This window comes from Panthera tigris, chromosome B2 (genome assembly GCF_018350195.1).
Source record: "Panthera tigris isolate Pti1 chromosome B2, P.tigris_Pti1_mat1.1, whole genome shotgun sequence".
In the NCBI taxonomy this organism is placed as follows: Eukaryota; Metazoa; Chordata; class Mammalia; order Carnivora; family Felidae; genus Panthera; species Panthera tigris.
The window spans coordinates 11,782,708-11,810,209 of NC_056664.1; the positions used below are offsets into that span (position 1 = coordinate 11,782,708).

At 41.8% G+C, this 27,502-nt stretch overlaps 1 protein-coding gene across 2 annotated transcripts in view; it reads right to left on the minus strand.

Annotated features, from left to right (window-relative positions):
* Positions 1-27,502, minus strand: part of CAP2 (cyclase associated actin cytoskeleton regulatory protein 2) — a 156,594-nt gene that overhangs the window by 71,414 nt on the left and 57,678 nt on the right. For both annotated transcript variants that reach the window (XM_042985661.1, XM_007089763.3), the window contains exon 4: positions 24,606-24,683. In XM_042985661.1, the coding sequence (XP_042841595.1) occupies positions 24,606-24,683 (78 nt within the window). The remainder of the gene's footprint in view (positions 1-24,605; positions 24,684-27,502) is intronic.

Sequence of the window (27,502 nt, forward strand, 5' to 3'; positions counted from 1 at the left end):
AAAGCAGCTGGAAAGTGGAAAAGTGGAAATAGCTGCAGGGACTGAACTAAAAAGGGAGAAAGGAGAAAGGAGAGGGCTTGAATTCCATCAAGACTCTATAAACAGGAGGAGCACAGAGTCTGAAACGCCTCAGCTTGATACCTGGCGGTGCTCTGGTGGGAAGGGCGCATCCCAGGAGCAGAGTGGGGTCAAGGAGGTCCTCAGGCCACATGGGGAGAAGTGGTTCCACTGCTGGAAGCCTCTGGTAGAGGCTGTGTGGCCACCTGGTCCCAGCAGATCCCAGAGAACAACCACATTCGCTGGGGCTGGAACAAGGTCATTAAGGGGGAAGCCGGGTGCCAGATGTGTGTTGTGATTTTCCATAATCCCTGAAATGCTGCTGCTACATGATCACATGAACTTTTTCTGGGGTGAGCTGGCACCCAGCTGCAGGCTCTGGGCATTGGCAGCAGCACGGTCCTGTGAACGTTCCTGGGGGCGGGTGGGCACCCGGACATTGCTCGGTGAGACCCTCCCCCAGAGGATCTGAGCAGGTCAAAGCCGCAGTCCCTCAGAAGTGAGGGGTAGGGAAACCCAGCCGCATCTGAGATAAAACTCAGGAGGCAGGTGTCGTCTGGCAACCTGATGGCTTTGTCACAGACAGTGTAAAAGTGGGGAGTGGATGGAAGCCTGAGACAAAGGACAGATGCACAATTGCTGGGTGGGGAGAGCACAGAGTTCCAATACTAGAAATTGGGTAGCTGGCTGGGTAACACCATTTTCACCACTCCCACGCATGCGCATACACACCTACAAGCGCCATAACAATCCACCCCAGTAAGCATCGCCATCTAGTGGAGAACAGAGCCGTTACACTAAGCCCCACCCAACTGGGCCAACTTCGCTCTTCAGGAACACCACAAATCTCTCCGCCTGCTTAGTTTATGAACTATAAAGTGCCTCATAGTTTGACTTCTAGGGGAAAATGATTAATTTTAATCGTATTTCAGTCTGTTCACTGGTCCATCTATTCAATTTTCTTTTTTTCCCTTGATTACAGAAAGAGAAAAAATATTTTTATTTTCAATTTTTATTAAAAATATTTTTATTTTTTCCACTATATTTTTTACTTTTTCGTAAATTTTTCAAATTCTATTTCACTTCCTTCATTTCATTTTATTCTATTTCATTGTATTCATTTTCTCAAAATTTCAAATGTTTTCCTTCTTTTTCCTTGTTTTTCTCCCCTCCCCCCCCTTTTTTCTCTAATCTATCAAGCTCCTTTCAATAACCAGACCAAACACCCCTAGGATCTAGCATCATTTATTTGATTTATGTGTGTGTATGTGTGTTGTTTTTAATTTTTTAATTTTAATTTTTTTTACCTTATTAATTCATTTTCTTCCTTCAAAATGATGAAACAAAGGAATTCACCCCAAAAGAAAGAGCAGGAAGAAACAACAGCCAGTGACTTAACACAGATACAAGCAAGATGTCTGAACCAGAATTTAGAATCACGAAAATAAGAATACTAGCTGGGGTCGAAAATAGATTAGAATCCCTCCCTGTGGAGATAGAAGAAGCAAAAACTAGTCAGGATGAATAAAAAAATGCTATAACTGAGCTGCAATCTCTAATTGATGCCACGGTGGCAAAGATGGATGAGGCAGAGCAGTGAATCAGCAATAGAGGACAAACGTAGGAGAATAATGAAGCAGAAAAAGAGAGGGAGACTAAGGCAAAAGAGCACGATTTAAGAATTAGAGAAATCAGTGACTTGTTAAAAAGGAACAACATCAGAATCATAGGGGTCCCAGAAGATGAAGAGAGAGAAAAAGGGGTAGAAGGGTTATATGAGCAAATCATAGCAGAAAACTTTGCTAACCTGGGGAAAGACACAGACATAAAAATCCAGGAAGCATACAGGACTCCCATTACATTCAACAAAAACCAACCAACAACAAGGCAAACCAATAGTCAAATTCACAAAATACTCAGGCAAGGAAAGAATCATGAAAGCAGCAAGGGAAAAAAGTTCTTAACTTACTAGGGAAGATAGATTAGGTTTGCAGCAGACCTATCCACAGAAACTTGGCAGGCCAGAAAGGAGTGGCAAGATATATCCAATGTGCTGAATCGGAAAAATATGCAGGCAAGAATTCTTTATCCAGCAAGGCTGTCATTCAAAATAGAAGGAGAGATTAAAAAATTCCCAAACAAAATTTAAAGGAGTTCATGACCACTAAACCAGCGCTGCAAGAATTTTTAAGGGGGAGTCTCTGAGGGGAGAAAAGACGGAAGAAAAAAAAAAAAAAAGACCAAAAGCAACAAAGACTAGAAAGGACCAGAGAACATGACCAGAAACTCCAACTCTACAGGCAACATAATGGCAATAAATTCATATCTTTCAGGACTCACTCTAAACATCAATGGACTAAATGCTCCAATCAAAAGACATAGGGTAACAGAATGGATAAGAAAACAAGATTTATCTATATTCTGTTTACAAGAGACCCACTTTAGACCTAAAGACACCTTCAGGTTGAAAGTAAGGGGATGGATATGTCATTTGCAAATATCTTTTCCCATTCTGTCAGTTGCCTTTTAGTTTTGTTGATAGTTTCCTCTGCAGTGCAGAAGGTTTCTATCTTCATGAGGTCCCAATAGTTCATTTTTGCTTTTAATTCCCTTGCCTTTGGAGATGTGTCAAGTAAGAAATTGCTGCAGCTGAGGTCAGAGAGGGTTTTTTTCCTGTTTTCTCTTCTAGGGTTTTGATGGTTTCCTGTCTCACATTCAGGTCCTTTATCCATTTTGAGTTTATTTTTGTGAATGGTGTAAGTGGTCTAGTTTCATTCTTCTGCATGTTGCTGTCCAGTTCTCCCAGCACCATTTGTTAAAGAGACTTTTTTCCATTGGATAGTCCTTCCTGCTTTGTCAAAGATAAGTTGGCCATACTTTTGTGGGTCCAATTCTTGAGTCTTTATTCTATTCCATTGGTCTACGTGTCTGTTTTTTGTGCCAATACCATGCTGTCTGGATGATTACAGCTTTGCAGTAGAGGCTAAAGTCTGGGATTGTGTTGTCTCCCACTCTGGACTTCTTCTTTGATATTACTTTGGCTATTTGGGGTCTTTTGTGGTTCCATACACATTTTAGGCTTCCTTGTTCTAGCTTTGAGAAGAATGCTGGTGCAATTTTGATTGGGATTGAATTGAATGTGTAGATAGCTTTGGGTAGTATTGACATTTTAACAATATTTATTCTTCCAATCCATGAGCACAGAATGTTTTTCCGTTTCTTTGTATCTTCATTTCCTTCATAAGCTTTCTATTTCCTTCATAAGCTTTCTATAGTTTTCGGCATACAGATCTTTTACATCTTTGGTTAGATTTATTCCTAGGTATTTTATGATTCTTGGTGCAACTGTGAATGGGATCAGTTTCTTTATTTGTCTTTCTGTTGCTTCATTATTAGTGTATAAGAATGCAACTGATTTTTGTACATTAATTTTGTATCCTGAGACTTTGCTGAATTTATGTATCAGTTCTAGCAGACTTTTGGTGGAGTCTATTGGGTTTTCCATGTATAATGTCATGTCATCTGCAAAAAGCGAAAGCTTGACTTCATCTTTGCCAATTTTGATGCCTTTGATTTCCTTTTGTTGTCTGATTGCTGATGCTAGAACTTCCAATACTATGTTAAACCACAGCAGTGAGAGTGGACATCCCTGTCATGTTCCTGATCTCAGGGGGAAAGCTCTCAGTTTTCCCCCGTAGAGGATGATATTAGCTGTGGGCTTTTCATAAATGGCTTTTATGATGTTTAAGTATGTTCCTTCCATCCTGACTTTCTCAAGGGTTTTTATAAGAAAGAATGCTGAATTTTGTCAAAGGCCTTTTCTGCATCGATTGACAGGATCATATGGTTCTTTTATTAATGTGATGTATCACATTGATTGATTTGCAAATGTTGAACCAGCCCTCCAGCCCAGGAATGAATCCCACTTGATCATGGTGAAATGACATATCAGACAAAGGGTTAGTATCCAAAATCTATAAGGAACTCACCAAACTCCACACCCGAAAAACAATCCAGTGAAGAAAGGGCAGAAAACATGAATAGACACTTCTCTAAAGAAGACATCCAGATGGCCAACAGGCACATGAAAAGATGCTCAACGTCACTCCTCATCAGGGAAATACAAATCAAAACCACAATGAGATACCACCTCATGCCAGTCAGAGTGGCTAAAATGAACAAATCAGGAGACTATAGATGCTGGAGAGCATGTGGAGAAACAGCAACCCTCCTGCACTGTTGGTGGGAGTGCAAACTGGTGCAGCCGCTCTGGAAAACAGTGTGGAGCTTCGTCAAAAAATTAAAAATAGATCTACCCTATGACCCAGCAATAGCACTGCTAGGAATTTACCCAAGGGATACAGGAGTGCTGATGCATAGGGGCACTTGTACCCCTATGTTTATAGCAGCGCTTTCAACAATAGCCAAATTACGGAAAGAGCCTAAATGTTCATCAACTGATGAATGGATAAAGAAAGTGTGGTTTATATACACAATGGAATACTACGTGGCAATGAGAAAGAATGAAATATGACCTTCTGTAGCAACGTGGATGGAACTGGCGAGTGTTATGCTAAGTGAAGTAAGTCATACAGAGAAAGACAGATACCATATGTTTTCACTCTTATGTGGATACGGAGAAACTTAACCAAAGACCATGGGGGAGGGGAAGGAAAAAAAAAGTTAGAGAGGGGGAGAGCCAAATCATAAGAGACTCTTAAAAACTGAGAAAAAACTGAGAGTTGATGGGGGGTGGGGGTGGGGTGGGTGATGGGCATTGAGGAGGGCACCTGTTGGGATGAGCACTGTGTGTTGTATGGGAACCAATTAGACAATAAATTTCATATTAAAAAAAAAAGGGGGGATGGAGAATCATCTATCATGCTAATGGTTGACAAAAGAAAACCCGAGAAGCCATACTTACATCAGCCAATGTAGACATTAAAATAAAGACTGTAATGAAGAAGGGCATTATATCATAATTAATTGGTCTATCCATCAAGAAGACCTAATAATTGTAAACATTTATGCTCCAAATGTTGGGTTAGAGCACCAAATATATAAATCAATTAATCACAAACATAAAGAAACTCATTGATAATAATACCATAATAGTAGGGGACTTCAACACCCCACTTTGGACAGATTATCTAAACAGAAAATCAACAAGGAAACAATGGCTTTGAATGACACACTGGACCAGATGGACTTAACAGATATATTCAGAACATTTCATCCAAAAGCAGTGGAATATACATTCTTCTCCAGTGCACATGAAACGTTCTCCAGAATAGATCACATACTGGGATACAAATCAGCCCTCAACAAGTACAAAAAGATCGAGATCATACTGTGCATATTTTCAGACCACAACGTTGTGAACCTTGAAATCAACCACAAGAAAAATTGTGCAAAGATAACAAATACTTGGAGACTAAAGACCATCCTACTAAAGAATGAATGGGCTAACCAAGAAGGTAAAGAGGAAATTAAAAAGTACATGGAAGCCAATGAAAATGCTAACACCACAGCCCCAAACCTCTGGGACGCAGCAAAGGCGGTCATAAGAGGGAAGTATATGGTAATCCAGGCCTTCCTAAAGAAGGAAGGTCTCGGATACACAACCTAACCTTACACCTTAAAGAGCTGGAAAAAGAACAGCAAATAAAACCCCAAACCAGAAGAAGACAGGAAATAAAAGATTAGAGCAGAAATCAATGGTATAGAAATCAAAAAACCAATAGAACAGATTAATGAAACCAGAAGCTGGTTCTTTGAAAGACTTAACAAAATTGATAAACCACTAGCCAGTTTGATCAAAAAGAAAAAGGAAAGGACCCAGATAAATACAATCAAGAATGAAAGAGGAGAGATCACAACCAACACAGCAGAAATAAAAACAACAATAAGAATATTATGAGCAATTATACACCAATAAAATGGACAATCTGGAAGAAATGGACAAATTCCTAGAAACATATACACTACCAAAACAGATAGGAAGAAATAGAAAATCTGAACAGACCTAGAATCAGGAAGGAAATCGAATTAGTAATCAAAAATCTCCCAAAAAACAAGAGTCCAGGGCCAGATGGCTTTCCAGGGGAATTCTACCAAACATTTAAGGAAGAGTTAGCATCTATTCTCTTGAAGCTGTTCCAAAAAATAGAAACGGAAGGAAAACTTTCAAACTCTTTCTATGAAGCCAGCATTACCTTGATTCCAAATCCAGACAAAGACCCCGCTAAAAAGGAGAACTATAGACCAATTTCTCTGATGAACATGGATGCAAAAATTCTCAACATGATATCAGCCAACCAGATCCAACAATACATTAAAAAAATTATTCACCATGACAAGTGGGATTTATACCTGGAATGCAGGGCTGGTTCAATACCCACAAAGCAATGTGATTAATCACATAAATGAAAGAAAGGGCAAGAACCACATGATCCTCTCAATAGATCCAGAGAAAGCATTTGACAAAATACAGCATCCTTTCTTGATAAAAACCCTTAAGAAAGTAGGGATAGAAGGATCATACCTCAAGATAATAAAAACCACATATGAAAGACCCAACGCTAATATCATCCTTAGTGGGGGAAAAATTGAGAGCTTTCCCCCTAAGATCAGGAACAAGACAGGGATGTCCACTCTTACCACTGTTATTCAACATAGTATTGGAAGTCTTAGCCTCAGCAATCAGACAATACAAAGAAATAAAAGGCATCAAAATCAGCCAATGGGAGGTCAAACTTTCACTCTTTGCAGATGACATAATACTCTATATGAAAACCTAAGATTCCACCAAAAAACTGCTAGAACTGATCCATGAATTCAGCAAAGTGGCAGGATATAAAATCAATACACAGAAATTGGCTGCATTCCTACACACCAACAATGAAGCAACTGAAAGAGAAATCAAGGAATTGGTCTCATCTACAATTGCACCAAAAAAACCATAAAATATCTATGAATAAATCTAACCAAAGAGGTGAAAAATCTATACTGAAAACTATAGAAAGCTTATGAAAGAAACTGAAGAAGACACAAAAAAATGGAAAAATATTCCATGCTCCTGGATAGGAAGAACAAATGTTGTTAAAATGTCGATACTACACCCTAAGCAATCTACATATTCAGTGCAATACCTATCAAAAACACCAGCATTCTTCACAGAGCTAGAAAAGAACAATCCTGAAATTTGTATGGAACCAGAAAAGACCCTGTTAGCCAAAGGAATCTTGAAAAAGAAAACCAAAGTAGGAGGCATCACAATTCCGGACTTCAAGCTGTAATCATCAAGACAGTACGGTACTGGCACAAGAACAGACACTCAGATCAATGGAACAGAATAGAGAACCCAGAAATGGGCCCACAAACATATGGCCAACTAATCTCTGACAAAGCAGGAAAGAATATTCAGTGGAATAAAGACAGTCTCTTCAGCAAGTGGTGCTGAGAAAATGACAGCGACACGCAGAAAAATGAACCTGGACCACTTTCTCACACTATACACAAAAATAAACTCAAAATGCATGAAAGACCTAAATGTAAGACAGGCAGCTATCAAAAACCTCGAGGAGAAAGCAGGGAAAAATCTCTTTGACCTTGGCCGCAGCAACTTCTTACTCAACACGTCTCTGGAGGAAAGGGAAACAAAAGCAAAAATAAACTATTGGGACCTCATCAAAATAAAAAGCTTCTGTACAGCAAAGGAAACAATCAGCAAAACTAAAAGTCAACTGACAGAATGGGAGAGGATATTTGCAAACGACATATCAAATAAAGGGTTAGTATCCAAAATCCATAAAGAACTTACCAAACTCAACACCCAAAAAAACAAACAATCCAGTGAAGAAATGGCAAAAGACATGAATAGACACTTCTCCTAAGAAGACATCCAGGTGGCCAACTGACACATGAAAAAACGCTTAACGTCATTCCTCATCAGGGAAATACAAATCAAAACCACAATGAGATACCACTTCACACCTGTCAGAATGGCTAACATTAACAACTCAGGTAACAACAGATGTTGGCAAGGATGCAGAGAGAGAGGATCTCTTTTGCACTGCTGATGGGAATGCAAACTGGTGCAGCCACTCTGGAAAAGAGTATAGAGGTTCCTCAAAAAATTAAAAACAGAACTACCCTACAACTCAGCAATTGCACGACTAGGCATTTATCCAAGAGATACAGGTGTGCTGTTTCAAAGGAGCACATGCACCCCAATGTTTATAGCACCAGTATCAACAATAGCCAAAGTATGGAAAGAGCCCAAATGTCCATTGATGGATGAATGGATAAAGAAGATGTGGTATGTATACACACACACACACACACACACACACACACACACACACACACACACAATGGAGTATTACTCAGCAATCAAAAAGAATAAAATCTTGCCATTTGCAACTACGTGGATGGAACTAGAGGGTATTATGCTAAGCGAAATTAGTCCATCAGAGAAAGACAAATATCATATGACTTCACTCATATGAGGACTTTAAGAGACAAAAAAGATGAACATAAGGGAAGGGAAACAAAAACAATATAAAAACAGGGAGGGGGACAAAACATAAGAGACTCATAAATATGGAGAACAAACAGAGGGTTACTGGAGCAGTTATGGGAGGGGGGATGGACTGAATGGGTAAGAGGCATTAAGGAATCGACTCCTGAAATCACTGTTGCATTATATGCTACTTAACTTGGATGTAAATTAAAAAACTAAATTAAATAAAAATTTAAAAAAAGAATTGGAAAACCTTGGTTTTCCACTTTTTTGCTCTTATTGGAAGGATACCAGACAAATATATTTTTGTGTTTTATCCCTTATCCACATGAGAATAAGAGTATTTGTTCATAACCAATCCATAGACCAGGGATAATCATGCTTAAGCCCTTCCATGATGGTCTTGTTGAGTGTGAATCTCCTTTCTGCTAGAAAACATGCACTCCATAAATATGGAAAGAAAAATCTCCTCTTCTGGACTCCCTGAAATTCTCATACTGTAAAAAGTGATAGGGTTGACTTTCTATGTACTGTTTCCACAAACACAGAGACAAGAGGAGGTTCCAAGAGAGTCATTTAATGGGTGATCTTGGGAGACGGTTTTCATCATCCAGAATATCTGGGGTCCGGTTGGTTTTGGATGGTTTACTCACTCTGTTTCTTGAGCACCTACAATGGGCGCTGGGCACAGGCTGGGCAGTCATGGCTCACAAGTACTGGATAATCACATTCTACCATCTGAGTCCCTTCCTGGTACTTACTGGTGGTAATTTATGTGATTACTCTCTACCTACGTCAACAATCAAATTGATTTGGTGCCATGGACAATGTAAGAGCATAAAGACTCAATCAGTATAGGGAAAACCATTAAGTGTGGGGTGACCGGATTCAAAGATAGTAAAGACAAGTCAAAAGAAGTTAAAATGAGAACAAAATGAGAGCAAAGCGGTTCAGAGGAGTCACGTGCTAGAAAGTTCTAAGGTGTATGGTCTCACGCTCGGCTCACAGCTCCCTCCCCCTCGCCCCTGCTTCTCACTGATAAAACCATAGGGATGTGATTGTCCTTCTCCACCCTCTTTCTTCATATCCCTCCCACTGCTCCTCTTGGACTCCTCCCTGAAATCTTGTTAGATGGAAGAACAACGAAAAGTTGACTGAGCAAACTAAAGCCAAAAGAACCGTCCCAAATGCACTTCTTGGTAAGGTCTCTGAAGGCTCTGATTCTTTGGTGGCTATTTTTGAAAAGAATACTTCAATCTCAAGGACAGTACTGAGAACTACTGAATGACTCTGAATGTCTCCATCCAGGCCAGAGAAATGCTGTCAAGAGACGCCAAGGAAAGGCAAGAGCTCTCACTTTCCCACAAAAAGTATTTTAAAGACATGGGTCATCCAGCATATGTCTACCAAAAAAGACCCTTCAAATTCTACAAAGTCTATTAAAATTATAGTGATAAATATCTCCTGTGGCCACCGTCAGTTTCAGATAGGTAAGGTAGGATATGGGCTTTTTACGAGCTATATATGCGGTTAGAATTCATTAAGGACTTGTTATTACAAGTGAGCAGTATGTTTATGCCCGCATTACAGGACTTATAATCCAACTTCTGACTTCCCAAGAGGAATCCTGTATACATTCAGCTATAGGATACCCAGCCAAAGAGAATGGTGGGGTTCCTGTTGTTTGAATGACTTAAATCCAATTTGTGTGATGTGCTACCCATCATTCTATGTGGAGAATCCATCCAGGCAGAGATGGGATAAAGCCAGAAGTTTGCACTACAGCGTCTGTGGTTCTAAAGGCATAATTACCAGCTTCAGAGGGTTGACAGTGGACATTCACGACAATTTCACAGCCTCAAGAAAGGATCGTTTTCCACCATTATGTGAAAACTCTGCCCAGGAAAGAATCCATCTAATTGGAAAAATTTTCAACAGCATTTAAATATCAGGCCAGCTGGATCTCCATCACCCATGTGAATTTAATCAGCACATTCTTCCCAGAACCTATATTCTATAAGCATTGAATGCCTGAACTACATCTGTCACCCAAATCTGGTTGTGATCCCTTCTTGTCATTAAATGCTCCACGCCCCCAAATATGAACCATTCTGTGGTAGGCCTCAAAGGCACTCCTTTTGTAAAAGGGTACATAAAGGAAATGGTACCTTTGAAATAAAATGCCTTTCCAACACCTAATCACCTGTTTTTCCTCTAACTTACCTTTCCCACATTCCCGTTAGGAATACTTTCTCACGGCTAATTCTACTTGGTTGATCCATGACTTACATTTTACCAGTTATACCCTCAACTGATATCTCAATCCATACCAAACTGACCTCCAAATATCTATCTCTTTTCTTTTTTTTTTTTTTAGGTAAATGACACCAGTATCACTAAATAAAAGTATCATTCCACTCTGTTCCCTCTTGTGCCACTGTAATCCATTAACCAAGCTTTTATTCTTCAAACCAAAAGTGATCAGGAGCCTGAGGCTCCCTTCTTAGCAAACTTGACATGAAATAAAATAGTTAGGACCATACTGCGTCATAAAAGCATCAACTCGAATGATCTCTGAAGCTCTTAGAATCTTGTTGGGGAGAGGGATGGAAAATATGTCTAAAAAAATAACGGGCATGTTTCTGAAACGACACATAAACAAGTTATCTGTGCATTGACAGAAACTACTCTATAGGCGCTCAGAAAGTTCAAGGCTATGAAGACACCATCAGAAGGCACAGTTAATAGGCTCCTTAATAGAGGAGAGGAGAGTGGGCAGGAAAGCTGAAAGGGTGGCCATGGTAGGGGCAGGAGTGTGGTAACAGCTAAGACCGGGGCAAAGTACAGGAATACATGAATCGTGACAAAGAACAGCACCCACACCATAGTTTTCCAAAGTGCGTTCGCACACAAATGAGATAATGACACGTACAGAAGTGCCAAATGTTAGGACAGCTCTGTAGCTGGCATCCGGTAAATGTTGGGTTAAAAAAAAAAAGCCTGAAGAAATAAGAATTAAAGAGGGCTAGAGTACAGAAGATGAACAGGCCCCAGTGGAGACCTGAAACAACCTCAGGCCAATTTATCTAAGAAGTGATTCCAGATATGGGGCCCCTGGGTGGATCAGTCGGCTAAGCGTCTGACTCTTGATTTTGGTTCAGGTCATGATCTCACGATTCCTGAGTTCGAGCCCCTGCACAGGGCTCTGTGCTGACAGTGCGGAACCTGCTTGGGATTTTCTCTTTCTCTGCCCCTCCCCTGCTTGTGCTCTCTTTCCCTCTTAAAATAAATAGACATTTAAAAAAAAAAAAAAAAGAAAGAAAGAAAACACTAGTCCTCGAAGCAGCTGATCTGCCAAAATCTGACAAGAACATTTTTTTCTTGTTTCATTTATGAAAAGAAGTAATCATCAAAGGAGAAGCATATTCTCTAGGTATTTGCCACTGGAAACCTAAATAAATATTAAGCTGCAGTGGGGGAAACAATGTGGGGAAGGTAAGGAAAAAAGCTTGTGTGTGTTTTCTTCTCTCCAAGTTTGGGAAAAGAAGCTGCCTCTCTTGCTCAAGTTAGGAGGTGAGAGAGGCTGTAAAGCGGTGAATTTCGGTCTATTATTCTGGCAGGGTTGACTTGCTCCTGGTCAAAATTTACGTTTTACAATCTCTGGAGGGCACAGCACATTTCAATCAGCGTGTGCAGTAAGTAGCTTGTTTTCTCGGACATTTTATTCTGGATTCTCTGTGGTGAGGGTACTTAGGGAAGTGTCTGCATTTTCAATTAAGAGCTAACTATACAAATTAAAAGTCCTGCACGGCGAGGCTTAAATCTAGCCCTCCCTGGTCGGTGCACATAAACACTAATATCAAATGATGGTTTCTGTCATGTGATCCGTCCCCCAGCACATACAAATATAGAACATGACCATAAAAAGTAACGGACCATGCCCTCTGCTAAGTAATTTATGCCGGCGGATCCAGGCTAGAATGCCAGCTGCAGTTACCTTCTCCCGGTCTGCTGTGTTCACACGTACGGCTTTGTACAGATGGGACAGAATCTATGTCCTGCAAACAGGGCCCGAGTTAAGGCTACCGAAACCGCAAGCAAATGGTAAATGTGACGGCTGACACACGTGTGGCTTTTAAAAAAGATTTGTGGAATGACTCCACTGCCTGTCTTTAAATTAATTTCTGACTCAGGTCCTACAAGAAAAACTTGCGGCCTTTCCAATCTTTTTTTTTTATTTTTTTTTTTATTTTTTGCGGTGGCTTTATGGTGACTAGCAACCAAATATTTAGCTTCGCAATGGAGAATGATAAACAGTCAGTAACTATTTTATTAAAGATGCAAAGTGATCCTAATGTTTGAGTAAATGGAGAACGAAAAATTCCCTGGTCATATTCTAGCCTTTGCGGAGAATTTGCCTTCAAGGCAGTCTGGAATGGAACAAACTTCGTATGAAATAGTTGATAAAACAAAGGACGTTATCCTTCTTTATTAACCTTTACCCCTCGGATAATCCCCCAAATCCCTTGTGTGTGAAAACTACCTCACTTCCTTTGGGCAGTCATTCATTATCTAATTCAAGTCTTACACAAAGAGAGATGAGCTAATGTGCCTTATCAGATTAAAAAAAAAAAGTCACCACGAGTGATGGCCAACAGGACAGGATCTTAGCAAATCCTTTCTGCCTCCAAAGTCCTGGGTTGCTAAATACCTTTAAAGCTACTAACCCACGGTCACAGCTCACAGGCCCTTTGACAGCTTTATGTTCCTAAAACAAACAGTCTGGGCAGAAGAATGACAGAATTACCCTCCTTTCTGATTATCTTCCTCTCTGCATCCTGATAAACTAATGATTAGCTTTCCTGTTGGCATTCAGCACTGACTGGGTAGCTTCAGGCTGTCAACTCAAGCAGACCCTGATGGTATCACACAATCTTCTTCCTCTCCTTCCTTCCCTGGTGCTTTATTTTTCGTGAACCAGCATTATTCTCCAGCCTTCCCACCCTAGCCAGGGGGTAATTTCCAGGGTAATTTTCTTGCCATGGAAAGGCGCACACGGAAAGCAAAGGCTTCTTTCGGCCCCCACTTCTCCACCTACACCACACGGATCTACTCAGAAGGCTGCTGGTTACACACGGGCAATCCTGCAGGTATCAGGAAGCAATCAGTCTTACCCGCTCTTCACAGACTGTTCTTGAGCACAGGTTTTAGTTGGGCCTAAGTCTATGTACGCTTCTCCCGAAATTAAAAGCATGTATGTATTGCCTTTGGTTGCCTTTGTGTCAGTAGTTTAGGCAGAACCAGTCCATTTAGTAATATCAGTAGGAGCAGAAACTTGTGCATATTTATGAAGTGTGAATACAGAGTTAATTCGGAAAAGGCCATAAAGTGGGCCGCTGGTTCGATGCTAACGGGCTACTCCTCCAGATCGCCGGGAAACACCAGTACTAAACGAAAACATAACTATGATACAAAGGATACAAACTTTTTATCTTTTATTTCTCTTCTCTTTTTTTCAGGATAAATGTGGAATCACATATTTAAAAAATCCACTTAAAATACTTGCTTGGCACATATTCACAATAGTTACTTAGCAGAATATTTTCTTGATGTCTTGATTTCTAAACGTCCTCAGGGAAAAAAAAACACTTTTTAAAAAAATACTTTAAAGCAGGCATTCATTTTACATTAGGGCCAGAATTCTTTTATTGCATTATGTTATCTGTCATATGCCCCCTCACAAGAGAACTTAGCAGTGCTAATCATGGCCAAATCTCTCAAGAAAATTCAGCAACCCCAGCGACGCGGTGACATTTTCTGGGCATGGACTTAGGCAACACTTGGGAGTTTGGCTTTGTTTGCTTTTCCTTTACAATTTCCAGACCTGCCACCCGCACTACCTAAATTACCCAAGGCATGCTCTGAGATCAAAGTCACAAAACGGTTTTGTCTGGCATTTTAAAATATTGGACAATAACTCTACACCATGTAGTTATTATGGTAAAACACAACAGAAGCAACCAGGATTAAATCATTCTAGTTAAAAAAAAAAAAAAAAACGTTTAAGGGGCGCCTGGGTGGCTCAGTCGGTTGAGCGTCCGACTTCAGCTCAAGTCATGATCTCACAGTTGATGAGTTTGAGCACCGAGTTGGGCTCTGTGCTGACAGCTCAGAGCCTGGAGCCTTCCTTGGATTCTGTGTCTCCCTCTCTCTCTGCCCCTCCCCCGCTCATGGTCCGTCTCTCTCTCAAAAATAAACATTAAAAAAAAAAAAAACCTTTAAGATATTTGTATACGTGTATCTATGTCTGTATCTCTCTCTCTATATATATATCCAGGTAAAATAAAAAACAAATTCAGCTGATGGATCTGAAGGTTTTCTTGTCTTTCTCTGGATGGTTCCTGGGGGATTAATTTGGAAAAACCCAAAGGAGTGTTTAGAAAGACAATATTTTCTCATGAGACAGACCTCACGTTAGCCAAACCAAGTTACCCACACAGACTGGCTAGACGTTCACCACACCTGAGGATACGTTCTTCCCAGCATACAGGTTGATGACATTTCCCAGCATCCCTTGCAACTAGGAATGGCCGCAGAACTGAATGAAGGTGGAGGTGATATATGCCACTTCCAGGCCTGGCCCATCAAACCTTCCCAGGAATGATCCAGCCTTCTCGTTCCCAATTCAATGGCCGAGGATGTAGAGGAGGTGGGACAAGATGAAAAAAGCCTGGTTCCCTGAATGACCTTGACTGTCAGCCAAACCCACCAGAGCAGACCTTACTGAGCAAGGAGAAAATGTCTACTATGGTACGCCTCTGAGATCTGGGGACTATTTCCTAAAGCAGTTGGACGCCCCTAACACTGAATTCTTCTATTCAGTCACCTGACACTCCCATGCTTTTTCTCATTTAATCCTCACATTAGCTCTCTGAGGTAGGAACTATTATCCCCACTTTATTTTTTGTTGTTGTTTTTTAAGTAGGTTCCACACCCAATGTGGGGCTCAAACTCATGGCCCCCAGATCGAGAGTCACATGCTCTCCTGACTGAACCAGCCAGGTGACCCTCCCATTTTAAAGATAAGGAAACATGGGCTGAGTTTAACTGTCTTTCCCCAGGCGGGCAACTTACACGAGTTGGTTTGGTTGGAATGGCTCACTGTAAATGTACTGGGGACTTTACCAGATTAATTTGCCAGTGGTCACTCAGAAAAAGAGAGAAGATTCTCCAATTTAAGGAGACTCTGATAAATTTGTTTTTCTTGCATTTGGATTTGCAGAGCCAATGAGTAGATCCAAGTCCAAAGTTTCTATTCCTGATGACCCTCACAAATTAGGATGTTTTATAAAAGTCTCAAATATATTTATGCCTAGTAGTAATCTCGATCTATCATGCACCAAGCAATTATGTAAAGTCCTAAGGTTACTGCCATTAAGCTTCCTTGTTTAGTTTAAGATGAACAAATTATTAATAAACTCTAATGCTCCATGCAAAATCTGTTAAATGGGTACTTTGAGGAGACCACTGTGCGGGGGCATGTGCATTCACTCATAGATGGGAGGGATGGCCGCCTCTCATCTCCCTCCTCTTCTAATTTCCAGACTATGTGAGCAATGAAAGGACAATCAGTTTTAGAGTCCTGCTCAACGGTACTATTTCCTTTTAAAGTGCAAGTCCAGATAGAGACAGAAAAGAAGAGCGAGTAGAAGAAACTTTTCTCTCTCTCTCTCTTCTGGAAGAACAAAAAACCCAGACTTCCTGGTCTTTTCAATAGAATAAAATCCACGGTGGCAGTCAGTGACCATAAATCATCTTCCCTGAACTTGGAACTTAGGATTAATATTTTTTCTCCATGTACTGGTGCACATTAATTCTATTTGAACACACACACATACATGTGCACATGTGTATGCGCACACGTGCACGCGCACGCACACACACGCACACACACACTTCATTTCACTGTCAGGTCTTGGCAGCATGAGAAATGTTGGAGAAGATATGGAAAGTATATGTGGGGGGAACAAGAATGCCTACTGTAATTGCCCACGGCAGGTGCAATTCACCATGCTGAAGCTTCCTCTCTGCTCCTGCAAATTAACTGGGGCTAGAGGTAGTGGGGCCTGGAGGGAAACCTCTTGGGAACCCCGTGGCGACAGCCTTCCTTGGGGGTGATGCCCATACCTGGCTTCAGAAGCAATGGTCTACTGGAGATTACATTTTCAGCACAGGGCAGAGTTTTGGGGTCTCCTAGGGTGGATGATTAAAGATCAGGTTTCACATCTCTCCCAGGTGATGTGAGATATTTCAATGCCAAAAAACACGTGTTTCACCTCTCCCTATTCAAGCGAACATTTCCTACATTTTATTTTACTTTTTTTAATGTTTATTTTTGAGAGACAGCGAGCGAGAGCAGGGGAGGGGCAGAGAGAGAGGGAGAGAGAGAATCCCAAGCAGACTCTGCATTATCAGCGCAGAGCCTGATGTGGGGCTCGAACTCATGAACTGTGAGATCATGACCTGACCTGAAATCCAGAGTCAGATGCTTAACGGACTAGCCACCCAGGCGCCCCTACAGTTGTATTCTGACATGAAACTCCTATAAATGATGTGCAGGGTGGCTCTTCTTGTATGTAGTATCTGTGAAAAGGACTCTGCATGGTGAGAGGGGTTCCAAAGGGAACAGGGCCCAAGCCTAGGTCTGGTGCCCAGGTCATTAACATGTCACTGAACTTCATTTTTCATGCTGATGGGTTAGAAATAACTCATTTTCCCTGTAACCGCCTGTTGTAAAAATAAATGCATAGTTGAGCGTTCCAAGTTGCCTTGAAAAATTCTGCACTTACGGAACGGGGGCTTGGTCATTTTCCATGTGAGAATCCTTTCCTCAACTGGGAAAAAGCCAGGCTTGATAAATTGTCACTCAAATTCCTAGACAAAAATACTGTAAGGACTAGGCCATTCTTCCGCCTAAAGATTATTTTTGTAAATTACAACAAAGAGAGAGAAGAAAAGCATGAGATGTTCTGCCCATGTTTTAGAACTTGTTCTGTATCATGAGTGTTGGAATAGGTCAATGAGAGGAAGGCTTTCAAAGTGCGAGATGTGATGAGCCATCACATTAGTCCTTCATGAAATCAGTTCAGTAGGTCCACAGAAGGGACTAGAAGAAAAATATGAGAATGTGGTATACCTGGTAAGCGCGACTGTGGTTTTGTGGAACTGGGTGGTGAAACAAGATTACTTTTTTTATGGGTCAACACTTGAAGAAAGTTTTGGAAGCCTTTATGTTGGAGAATATAAGAAACCTGTTTTTTACTCCAAAGTAAGAGAGGAAGGTTTGAAAATGGATGTCGTCATTGTCAACCAGGGCTCCAGACACACCTCTTACCCTGCTTCTCCCAGACAGAAGGAGGGGTGAGTGTGGATGGATGAGGGTGCAGGTAGGGAAGAGAAAGCAAACGGTAGGGAGGCATCATGCTTTGGTTTGTGGCTTACAGTCTTATTTAAGAACCTGATTAATTATTTTAAAGCCTGGCAAGAAGAAGGGAATGGAGGCAATCTCTACTAGTTTTCTATGGCTGCATAACAAATTACTACAAAGTCAGTGGCTTAAAACCACATCCGTGTATCACCTCACAGTGTCTTCAGGTCAGAAATCTAGGCAAGGTCAAGCCAGATTCTCTGATCAGGGTGTCAGGGCTGAATCAAGGTGTCAGCAGTGTTCCATCTTCAGCTTGGGGTCCCCTCCAGGGCTCACATGGGTTGTTGGAGAGATTGATCCCTGTTTCACTGCTGGCCATTGGCAGGGGTCCCTCTCAGCATCTAGAGGCTGCCCCTCTGACAACTCGGTAGCTCAGGTCTTTAGAGCCAGCAGGAGAGTCTCTCTCCAGCCACCAGGACGGTCTTGGGTGACATAACAATCGCAGGAGTGATACCCCATCTCCCTGCTCATAACTTAATCAAAGTAATGCTACCCCACATCTTCACAGATGCCACCTACATTCTAGAGGAGGAGATTATACTGGGAGTGCCCATCAGACAGTGGGGATCTTAGGGCCATCTTGGAATTCTGCATACCACAGCCTCCTGATAGTTACAATCCACATAAAGCAACAACCATCAAGCATCTCGAGCAGCCTAAAAGAAATGTGCATGTCTGCATTTTCCAACCTGGTGTGTCAGCCTTCTGCAGGACATGAATACATGTCCCTCTTCAAAAAGCCTCCACGGTCAGGGCACCTGGGTAGCTCAGGCAGTTAAGCATCTGACTTCGGCTCAGGTCATAATCTCAGTTTATGGATTTGAGCCCCACAATGGGCTGTCAGTGCAGAGCCCGTTTCAGATCCTCCCTCCCCCTCTCTCTCTGCCTCTCCCCCACTCATGCTCTCTCAAAAATAAATAAACATTAAAAAAAAAAAAAAGAGCCTCCACGGTCAATTTAGTTTGGGAAAAATGTGGGTTTAATAACATTTAACATATTTCTTTACTGAACAGAATATGGGATTTCCCCAAACATCTTTAACCCTGAAAATATTTTTCGGGTTTGTGCTAACTCAATTCACCACATTATTAATATTAATATGGCTGTAATACTACTATTATACTAGAAAGAGTTGTATTATTGTTCTTGTATTATTGGTTTATTCCCTCTGTGATGCCTTTCCTGATCACCTTTGTCTATGAGATCCTTCTTCTCTAGATTTTGGTAACACTAATGGTTTACCTTGCTTGATTGGCAGTTTGCTTACAATTGAGAAATATAAAATACTTGTCGATGGTCACCCCCTACTAAATTTAGTCTCTTTGAAGGCCAGAACTCTGGCTTAAGGCCCCAGTGTAGAGCATTGGAGACAGCTGTGCTGGGAAGCATGGTGGCTGAGATTTCTGGGGACCCGAGTTATCTGGGGGTAATTTATCAGCTTAGGGACTAATGAGCAAACCTGTTACCCTCTCTCTGAACCTCTCCTGGATCCCCTTTAAACTGAAAGTGTTGCAAGAGATGATCTCTGAGGTCGCTTCGCACTGAATAATCTGTATCTGCCTGTCTCCAAGCCCTGCCCCATCACATGGGTATCTTTATGGTGCCTGGCCCACGGGTATGCACTTCAAAAAAATATGTTTGTTGACTGAATACTTTTGAACTTACATTGTTGTGGGTTCCTGTATTTTATCAGTGCTCTTCTGTGTTCTAGGATGTTGCTAGCTTCCAGCTGGCCGGGATGCTTACCTGGTCTTGTGCATCTAGCTTATACAAGCCTCAGGCCACAACTGACCTAATGTAGCTTTGACCTTGTGCTATGCTTCTGTAACATAGGTGGTCTTCTTCATTAACGGGGATGGAAGGCAACCCCCTGGGAGGTGCACCTGTCATAAAATATCTTCTTTCCCAATGCCTGAATCTCCTGTTAAAGATTCATTCTCTACCCTTTTCTCTTAGAGCTCTATTACAACTCTAAAGAAATAAATACAGGAGTTATTATTTAGTAACTCATTCAGTAAGAAGTAAGCTGCCTTGTAATAGGCATGTAGGGGGCACGAAAGAAACCTCTGCTGTTGTGAGCCCCTAGGATGTTGGAGATGTTTGTTACGGCAGCATAACACCATCTGCTTCGATGCAGAAATGTCAGGAGGAAAGCACAGGGGGTTGACAATTGATTGCTAGGGGATTTTGTGCTTGTGGGGATTTTAGGTGGCGACATCTAATGCTGCACACAGTTTATTAGCAACAGACCAACAGCATTAGCGTCACCAGGAGCTGACTAGAAATGCAGACTCTCGGGCCCTGCCCCAGACCTACTGAACCAGACTCTGTACCTCCAGGTGATTCAAGTGAAGATTAAAGTTTTGAGAATCAGTGGTCTAGAGGCAACTGGAAATGAGAGTCTGAAGCACCTGAAATAAATCTGAGCTAGAGGTGTAACTGGGTGCAATCCACATTCCACAGGTTCGTAAGTGTGGCCGGTCCCTGGACCAGCAGTATCGCCATCACACGGAAACCCTTTTTTGTTTTTTGTTTGTTTTTGAGAGATAGGGCCTGAGTGGGGGTGCGGCAGAGGGAGAGGGAGAGGGAGAGGGAGAGGGAGAGGGAGAGGGAGAGAGCGAGAGAGCGAGAGAGGGAGAGAGGGAGAGAGGGAGAGAGGGAGAGAGGGAGAGAGAGAGAGAGAGAGAGAGAGAATCTCAAGTAGGCTCCAAGCTGTCAGTGCAGAACCCGACACAGGGCTTGATCGGAGATCAAGAGTCAGACGCTTAACCACCCAGGTGCCCCATGTAGGAACTTTATTTCAGAAATGCAGATTCTTGGGCCTCAACCAAGATCTACTGACTCAGAAACTGTAAAAGGGGCCCAGAAACCAGTGTTTTAACAACGCTGGATATGAGTCTCATACACACCGAAGTTTGGGAGCCTCTGTCACATACCAGTGAGTTGAAATAACAGGAGTTACTACTCTCCTGAATGAAGGGGATGGTTCACATTGTCCCCATGAGAAAATACCACCTGTTTCGTGGTCATTTTCTTTATACTGTATCTTCTAGAAGGTACACGGGGACAATCAAGGCCTGGCTGCGGACTCTTTTTACCACGGTGATGACCTCTCAAATCTGCTTTTCTATCTGGTGGACGTACTAGGACAAAGCTGTGGGTAAAGAAGCAGAGGACAGAAAGGGAGGGGACATCAAACAACTGCTTTGCCTTGTGCCTCCTTGATCCTGCTGGGCCTTATGGCACTTGAAGTGCTGTGATGAGTGCTACAGAAAACACTTCCTGGGAGGGAGTCCCCTGGAACAGATCCAGGCCTCCCCCCTTTTACCAAGAATGCAAGAGAGGGGCGCCTGGGTGGCTCAGTCGGTTGGGTGTCCAACTTCGACTCAGGTCATGATCTCATGGTTCGTGGGTTTGAGCCCCGCGTCGGGCTCTGTGCTGACAGCTCAGAGCCTGGAGGCTGCTTCGGATACTGTGTCTCCCTCTCTCTCTCTGCCCCTCCTTGCTCAAGCTCTTTGTCTCAAAAATAAATAAAAACATGATAATAATAACAAAAAAGAATGCAGTAGAGTAAGAACGGGAACCCCAGCTGTCATTCCCAATGGTCTGCACAGCCACATGCTAACCCATATGCATCCCTGACTGCAGCTCACTTTGGGATGCCACGGTTCTACAGCACTCATTCATTCCTTAACTTGTTCCGTAACTTGTTCACTTTGTGCAGTATTTAATGGGTGACTTTTACGTGCAAGGCCCACGAGGCCCATGGAGAGGTCTCTTGTGTTTAGAAAAGGGACTGGGGGGAAGGCGGCACCAGCCAGGAAGGTCATGGCTCTTCCCTGCACCTGAGACTCCCAGGGATGCACCAAACTGGCCTCTCCTCCTACTTCAATCACAGAAAAGCCGGGCTAAGGCCGCATCTAGAATGCAGCGCACTGTGACCTTCTAGTTTCACTGTTCCCTTTTGCAAAGGAGGGGGTGGGAAAGCAGGGATCAAGGAGGCCAGGGAGGAAAATGCATCCACAGCAGAACACACAGTATCTCCATCCTTACAAAGCTGCCTGCCTAGGGCTGTGTGCTAACTCCCCATTTCACGGGAGGGGAGTGATACGGCCATCCGTGGTGGGGCGGTGGGGATGGCTGGCCACTCTGGCTGCAAGTTCAAATCACCTGATAAGCCCAGAAAATGCTCAAGGCCAAGACCAGTCCTTGAACCACTTAAACCAGACCTTCTCGAAGTGAGATCCAGGCGCCAGTATTAAAAAAAAAAAAAATGTTCTGGGTGATGCCACTGCACAGGTGGGGCTGGGAACCGCCGTTCCAGGGAGGGTCGGGGGTCTTGCCCCTTTATGGAGCTGAGAGCTTCCTTCCCTGAAAGTCAAAGTCCCAGTTTCTCAGGATTCTCAGCAAAACGTTTTCAATTTCAAGAGTTTGTTTTAGAGTTCAAAGGGAGCTATTCAATTTAAGCTATTGTATTAAAATGACCATCCAATTATCTTCTATATTTTTAATTTTTTTATTTTGTGAGAGAAAGAGCATGGGTGTGCATGAGGGAGGGGCAGATGGGGGGAGAGAGAGAGAAAGACAGAGAGAGAAAGACAGAGAGAGAGAGAGAGAAAGAGAGAGAGAGAGAGAGAGAGAGAGAGAGACGCTGACAGGGCTTGATCCTACCACCCTGGGATCATGATATGAGCCGTAATCAAGAGTCGGATGCTCAACCTACTGAGCCACCCAGGTGTCCCTTTTATATTTTTATGGTTGTCACCAAACTTCTGATGCAGAATATTTAGTGAAAAGAACAATTCTTATTTTTTTCTTGTTTAACAATGTATGCTGGTCATAGATCTATTTTTGGTTTTTTGTGTTTTTTTTTTTTTTTTTTTTTGAGAGAGGGCACAATGAGCAAAGGGCAGAAAGAGAGAGAGAGAGAGAATTCCAGGAGGGGCAGAGGGAGAAAGATAGATGGAGGAGGGGAGAGATAGAGACAGAGAAGTGGGGCTCACCCGATTCGGGGCTGGAGCTCACCTGGTGTGGGACTTGAACTCACAAACCGTGAGATCACGACCTGAGCCAAAGTCAGATGCTGAAAGACTGTAGATCTATTTTTAATGAATAATTTCATTCACTACACAATCAATATGGCCAGAACATTGTTATTACGAATCCTTGGTAGAGAGCGCGATGTTATTTACATGAGACAATGTCTGTGGTTTGGGCAGGGTGGGGAGGCGGTGCTGGGTTTAGAATGTGGTAAATTCAAAATGGCCTGGGGAATGAGAAGGAGCCCTTCCAGCCATCACTTTGCTCTTCACATCCACTATTATCTTTTTTTAATTTTTAATATTTATTTATTTTTGAGAGAGAGCGCGAGAGAGTGCAAGCATGAGTAGGGAAGGGGCAGAGAGAGAGGAAGACACAGAATCTGAAGCAGGCTCCAGGCTCTGAGCTGTCAGCACAGAGCCTGAGTGTGGCTGGAACCTGTGAACTGTAGGATCATGACCTGAGCAGAAGTCGGATGCTTAACCAACTGAGCCACCCAGGCGCCCCACATCCACTATTATTTTTATATGAAAGTTTACTCTGGGCCTTATGTAGCAATGTGATGTCAGGTTAAAAGTTGTTAGAGACTGCACTGACATTCCCTAACTATCCACATACACAATACATTTAAGAAGCGTTGACAGCCTATATCTATGCCAACTATGAAATCAAAGGTAATCGAATTCATACAGGCAATTTATAGATGATGACAGATGAGAACAGGTTTGATAACAAAGTAGCACAAAATATGAACTAAAAATCAGTGGTAAAGTCTTTCTTAGTTAATAAAACGGTTGTGAGACTGGCAAAAAGAATAGGCCCTCTTCTATGGCTAATATTCCATGGTGTGTGTCTGTCTATGTATCTATCTGGTTATCTACCTGATCACATCTTTTTTTTTTAATGTTTATTCATTTTTGAGAGAGAGAGAGACAGAGAGAGAGAGAGAGAGAGAGAGAGTGGAAGCTGGAGAGAGGCAGAGAGAGAGCGAGACCCAGAATCCGAAGCAGGCTCCAGGCTCTGAGCTGTCAGCACAGAGCCTGACGCGGGGCTAAAACTCACGAACCACGAGATCACGACCTGAGCCGAAGTCAGACGCTTAAGCGACTGAGCCACCCAGGCGCCCCTGATCACGGTGAGACAGGGTAACTACATTTATCCGGGTGATGTGCAGAATTGTCAATTCACTATGTTATACACCTGAAACTAATATAACATTGTATGTGTCAACTACATTTCAATCAAAGAAAAAGAAGAGGCTACAGAAGACATAAAGAGATTGACTTTTTAACCTGGTGATGTCAATTGTAATAGTATGAATTTGGCCATGAAAAGATTATGAAGACAGAAGAAATGTTCCACGCCAGAGACAGACCTATATGCTACACGTCTCACTTTGGGGATGTCTCTCAGAGTAAATGGTTCTGCTGCCTCCTTGTTGTCTGTCTTACACTAACCATTCCCTAGGCCGCCTTGCCTCTCGAAATACACTCTCACCTCTTGGGGTTGTTGGTACTGAGAGGCCATCAGAAGGAAAGCCCGCTGGGCCTGGAAAGCACTATGCACCATTTCCGCCTGGGAACAAAGAGAAAGAGGCAAGTTTAGATGTTTGAGCTTCAACACACAGTTACCATATAATCCAGCAATTCCATCCCTAGGTATAAACCTCCAAAATGAAAACATATGTCCCCATAAAAACTTGCTAATGAATGTTCACAGCAGCATTCTTCATGATAGCCAAGATGTAGAAACAACCAGAACGTTCATCAAGTGATGAATGGCTAAACGAAATGTGATATATCCGTACAATGGACATTACTCGGCATTAAAAAGAGATGAAATGCTGATACATGCTACAATGTGGGTGAACCTTAAAAACATGCTGAGCGAAGGAAGCCAGTCAGAAAGACCACATTTGTATGATTCCATTGATATGAAATGTCCAGAATAAGCAAATCTAGAGAGACAGAAAGGACATTCGCAGTTGCCCGGGGCTGTGGGAGAGAGGAATGGAGGTTTCTTTTGGGGGTGATGCTGGAATCACATAGTGCTGATGGTTTCACAACTTGGGGAGTACAGTAAAAGCCACTGAACTGTTCACCCTGAAAGAGTGAATATTATTACGTGTCAATGACATCCCAATAAAGCTGTTAAAAAATGTCCGAGTCCCAAAGTACCATCGTTTTCAAAAGGTATCTCTCCCGTCCTCATTCACGGGGTGCCCAGACCTGTGTGTTCTATGCCTTCTAGTGGAAAGAAACTTGTCCCTTAAGTCATTCCCATAAATATACGTTCCCCATGAGCCAGTGGCTTCTACAACTAACCATTAAGACATATTTGGAGGGGTCCTGGGTGGTTCAGTCGGGTAAGTGGCTGACTTCAGCTCAGGTCATGATCTCACGGTTCAAGGGTTCGAGCCCCGCGTCGGGCTCCGTGCTGACAGCTCAGAGCCTGGAGCCGGCTTCAGATTCTATGTCTCCCCCTCTCTCTACCCCTCCCCTGCTCACATTCTGTGTCTCTCCATCTCTCAATAATAAATAAACATTAAAAATTAAAAAAAAAATTTAAAAAAGAATACCAAGAAGAAAATAATTCCAAATACTTGTATCACCTACAAATGACCATTTTTGGCAGAATGTTTCTAGGTTTTAAGAAAATGCACTGTTTTCAGAAGACAAAGTATAATGACTTAGAATAATTTTTAAATGCAAATAATTACAAATATTAAAGTTTAATAAAATGCCTCACGATCTAGAAATAATCCTTATTAACAACAGATGAACACCATTGTATCACCTTTTAAGATCTATATGCACAGACTTTTATAAGATGGGACCATACCCAAGGTACTATTTTTTAAGAAAAAAAGTATAAATTTTGATTATGGTTGAGCATTAGACATGAAAGAGAAAGAATTGGTAAACTTAAAAGCTTCTGCACTGTTATAATTAATATGTCCTAAATGATCATTCCAAGGTATGTGTATGTATGTATGTATATATATATATATACATATATATATGTATATATATATATGTATATATATATATATATATAAAATATTAAGAGATTGGAATAATTATGTATTTGCATTTTAAATTACCTGGTATAACTGACTGACTTCTTACTGATAAAGATGAGAATATAAAGTATGTTCCTACTTTTTTTTCTATCTCTGGCTCCCTATATTTCCTATGTGTTTACTTATTTTTCTTTTGCTCTAGTTGTGACATACATATCCTATTTGTAACATTAATTCACAGACTTGAGGATCAGTTCCATGTGTAAACACACCTATGTTTCTCACCAGTCATTTTACCATGAATTCTCCGGATCTAGGTTATCTTGATAATTTTTTTGCTGGCCGAACCTAATTATCTATTCTTTTCTTCAAAAAAAGATCTCCAAGTTGCTTTTTGTTCTTCAAGTCTGGACACGTCTCCCTGTTGTCTTTATATTTTCACAGAATCTTGGCTGAATATAACCTCCTTGGGTCACTTTCTTCCTCCATTTTCAGATAGCATGGCACTGAATGTGGCAATGGAGAAACCCGAAGCCGGCTTGGTTTTTTTCTCTCTTGCAGAAAATTGGCTTTTTCTAGTTTGACACCTGGAGAATTCTTTCTTCATCCTCGGGGTTTAACAGCTTAACCACAACGCGTTTGGGTCTTGAGGATTCTGTGTTATATCTGCTGGAGTAGGCTTGGCCCTTTACTTGTTTCTAGGAGAGTTTCCTTACATCATTCAAGACGCCTCTGTTCCATTTGTTACAATCTCTGTTCAGGGACTCCATTCATCATCTTTAGATTATGAAATATTTGAGTGTCTCTGTATCTTCTAGATTCTCTCTGTCTTTAATTTCTTTGTCTTTCATCTGTATTTACTGTGATCATATGAAGTCTCTATTGTGAGTTAACAGATTTTTCAACAGGATCTCTTATATACATTCACATTTTAAATTTATATATCATTTCTGCGTGAATGTTGTTTTTGTTCTTGATTTATTACCATTCAATTTTCCTTTGCATTTCACTCTTATTCTATCACCTTGTCTTTAAGCTATTTAAAACTGTTTATACTCTTATTAAGTTCTGAGAGTGTAAGTTATACTCTTATTAAGCCATTGTGAGGAATCTGTGTCTGTTCCTTACGTTTCCCTTTCTTCGAGTGTGAGCCTGTGCTTTCCCTTTGCATGCTATCCTCCTGTCTGACACACTACCTCTAGCTGTCCTGAAGGTGATTCCATGAGCCTTTTGCTACCATTTTGGGGGCTGGGTTATTTTCCCCTTCACTCAAGGGTTTGTGCTCTGTCAACTCTTTTAGAGCCCGATGGAATGCGACGAGACGGACAGCTCAGTGAGGTGATGTCCAGTCTTTGAGAATTTGGGTGCTACT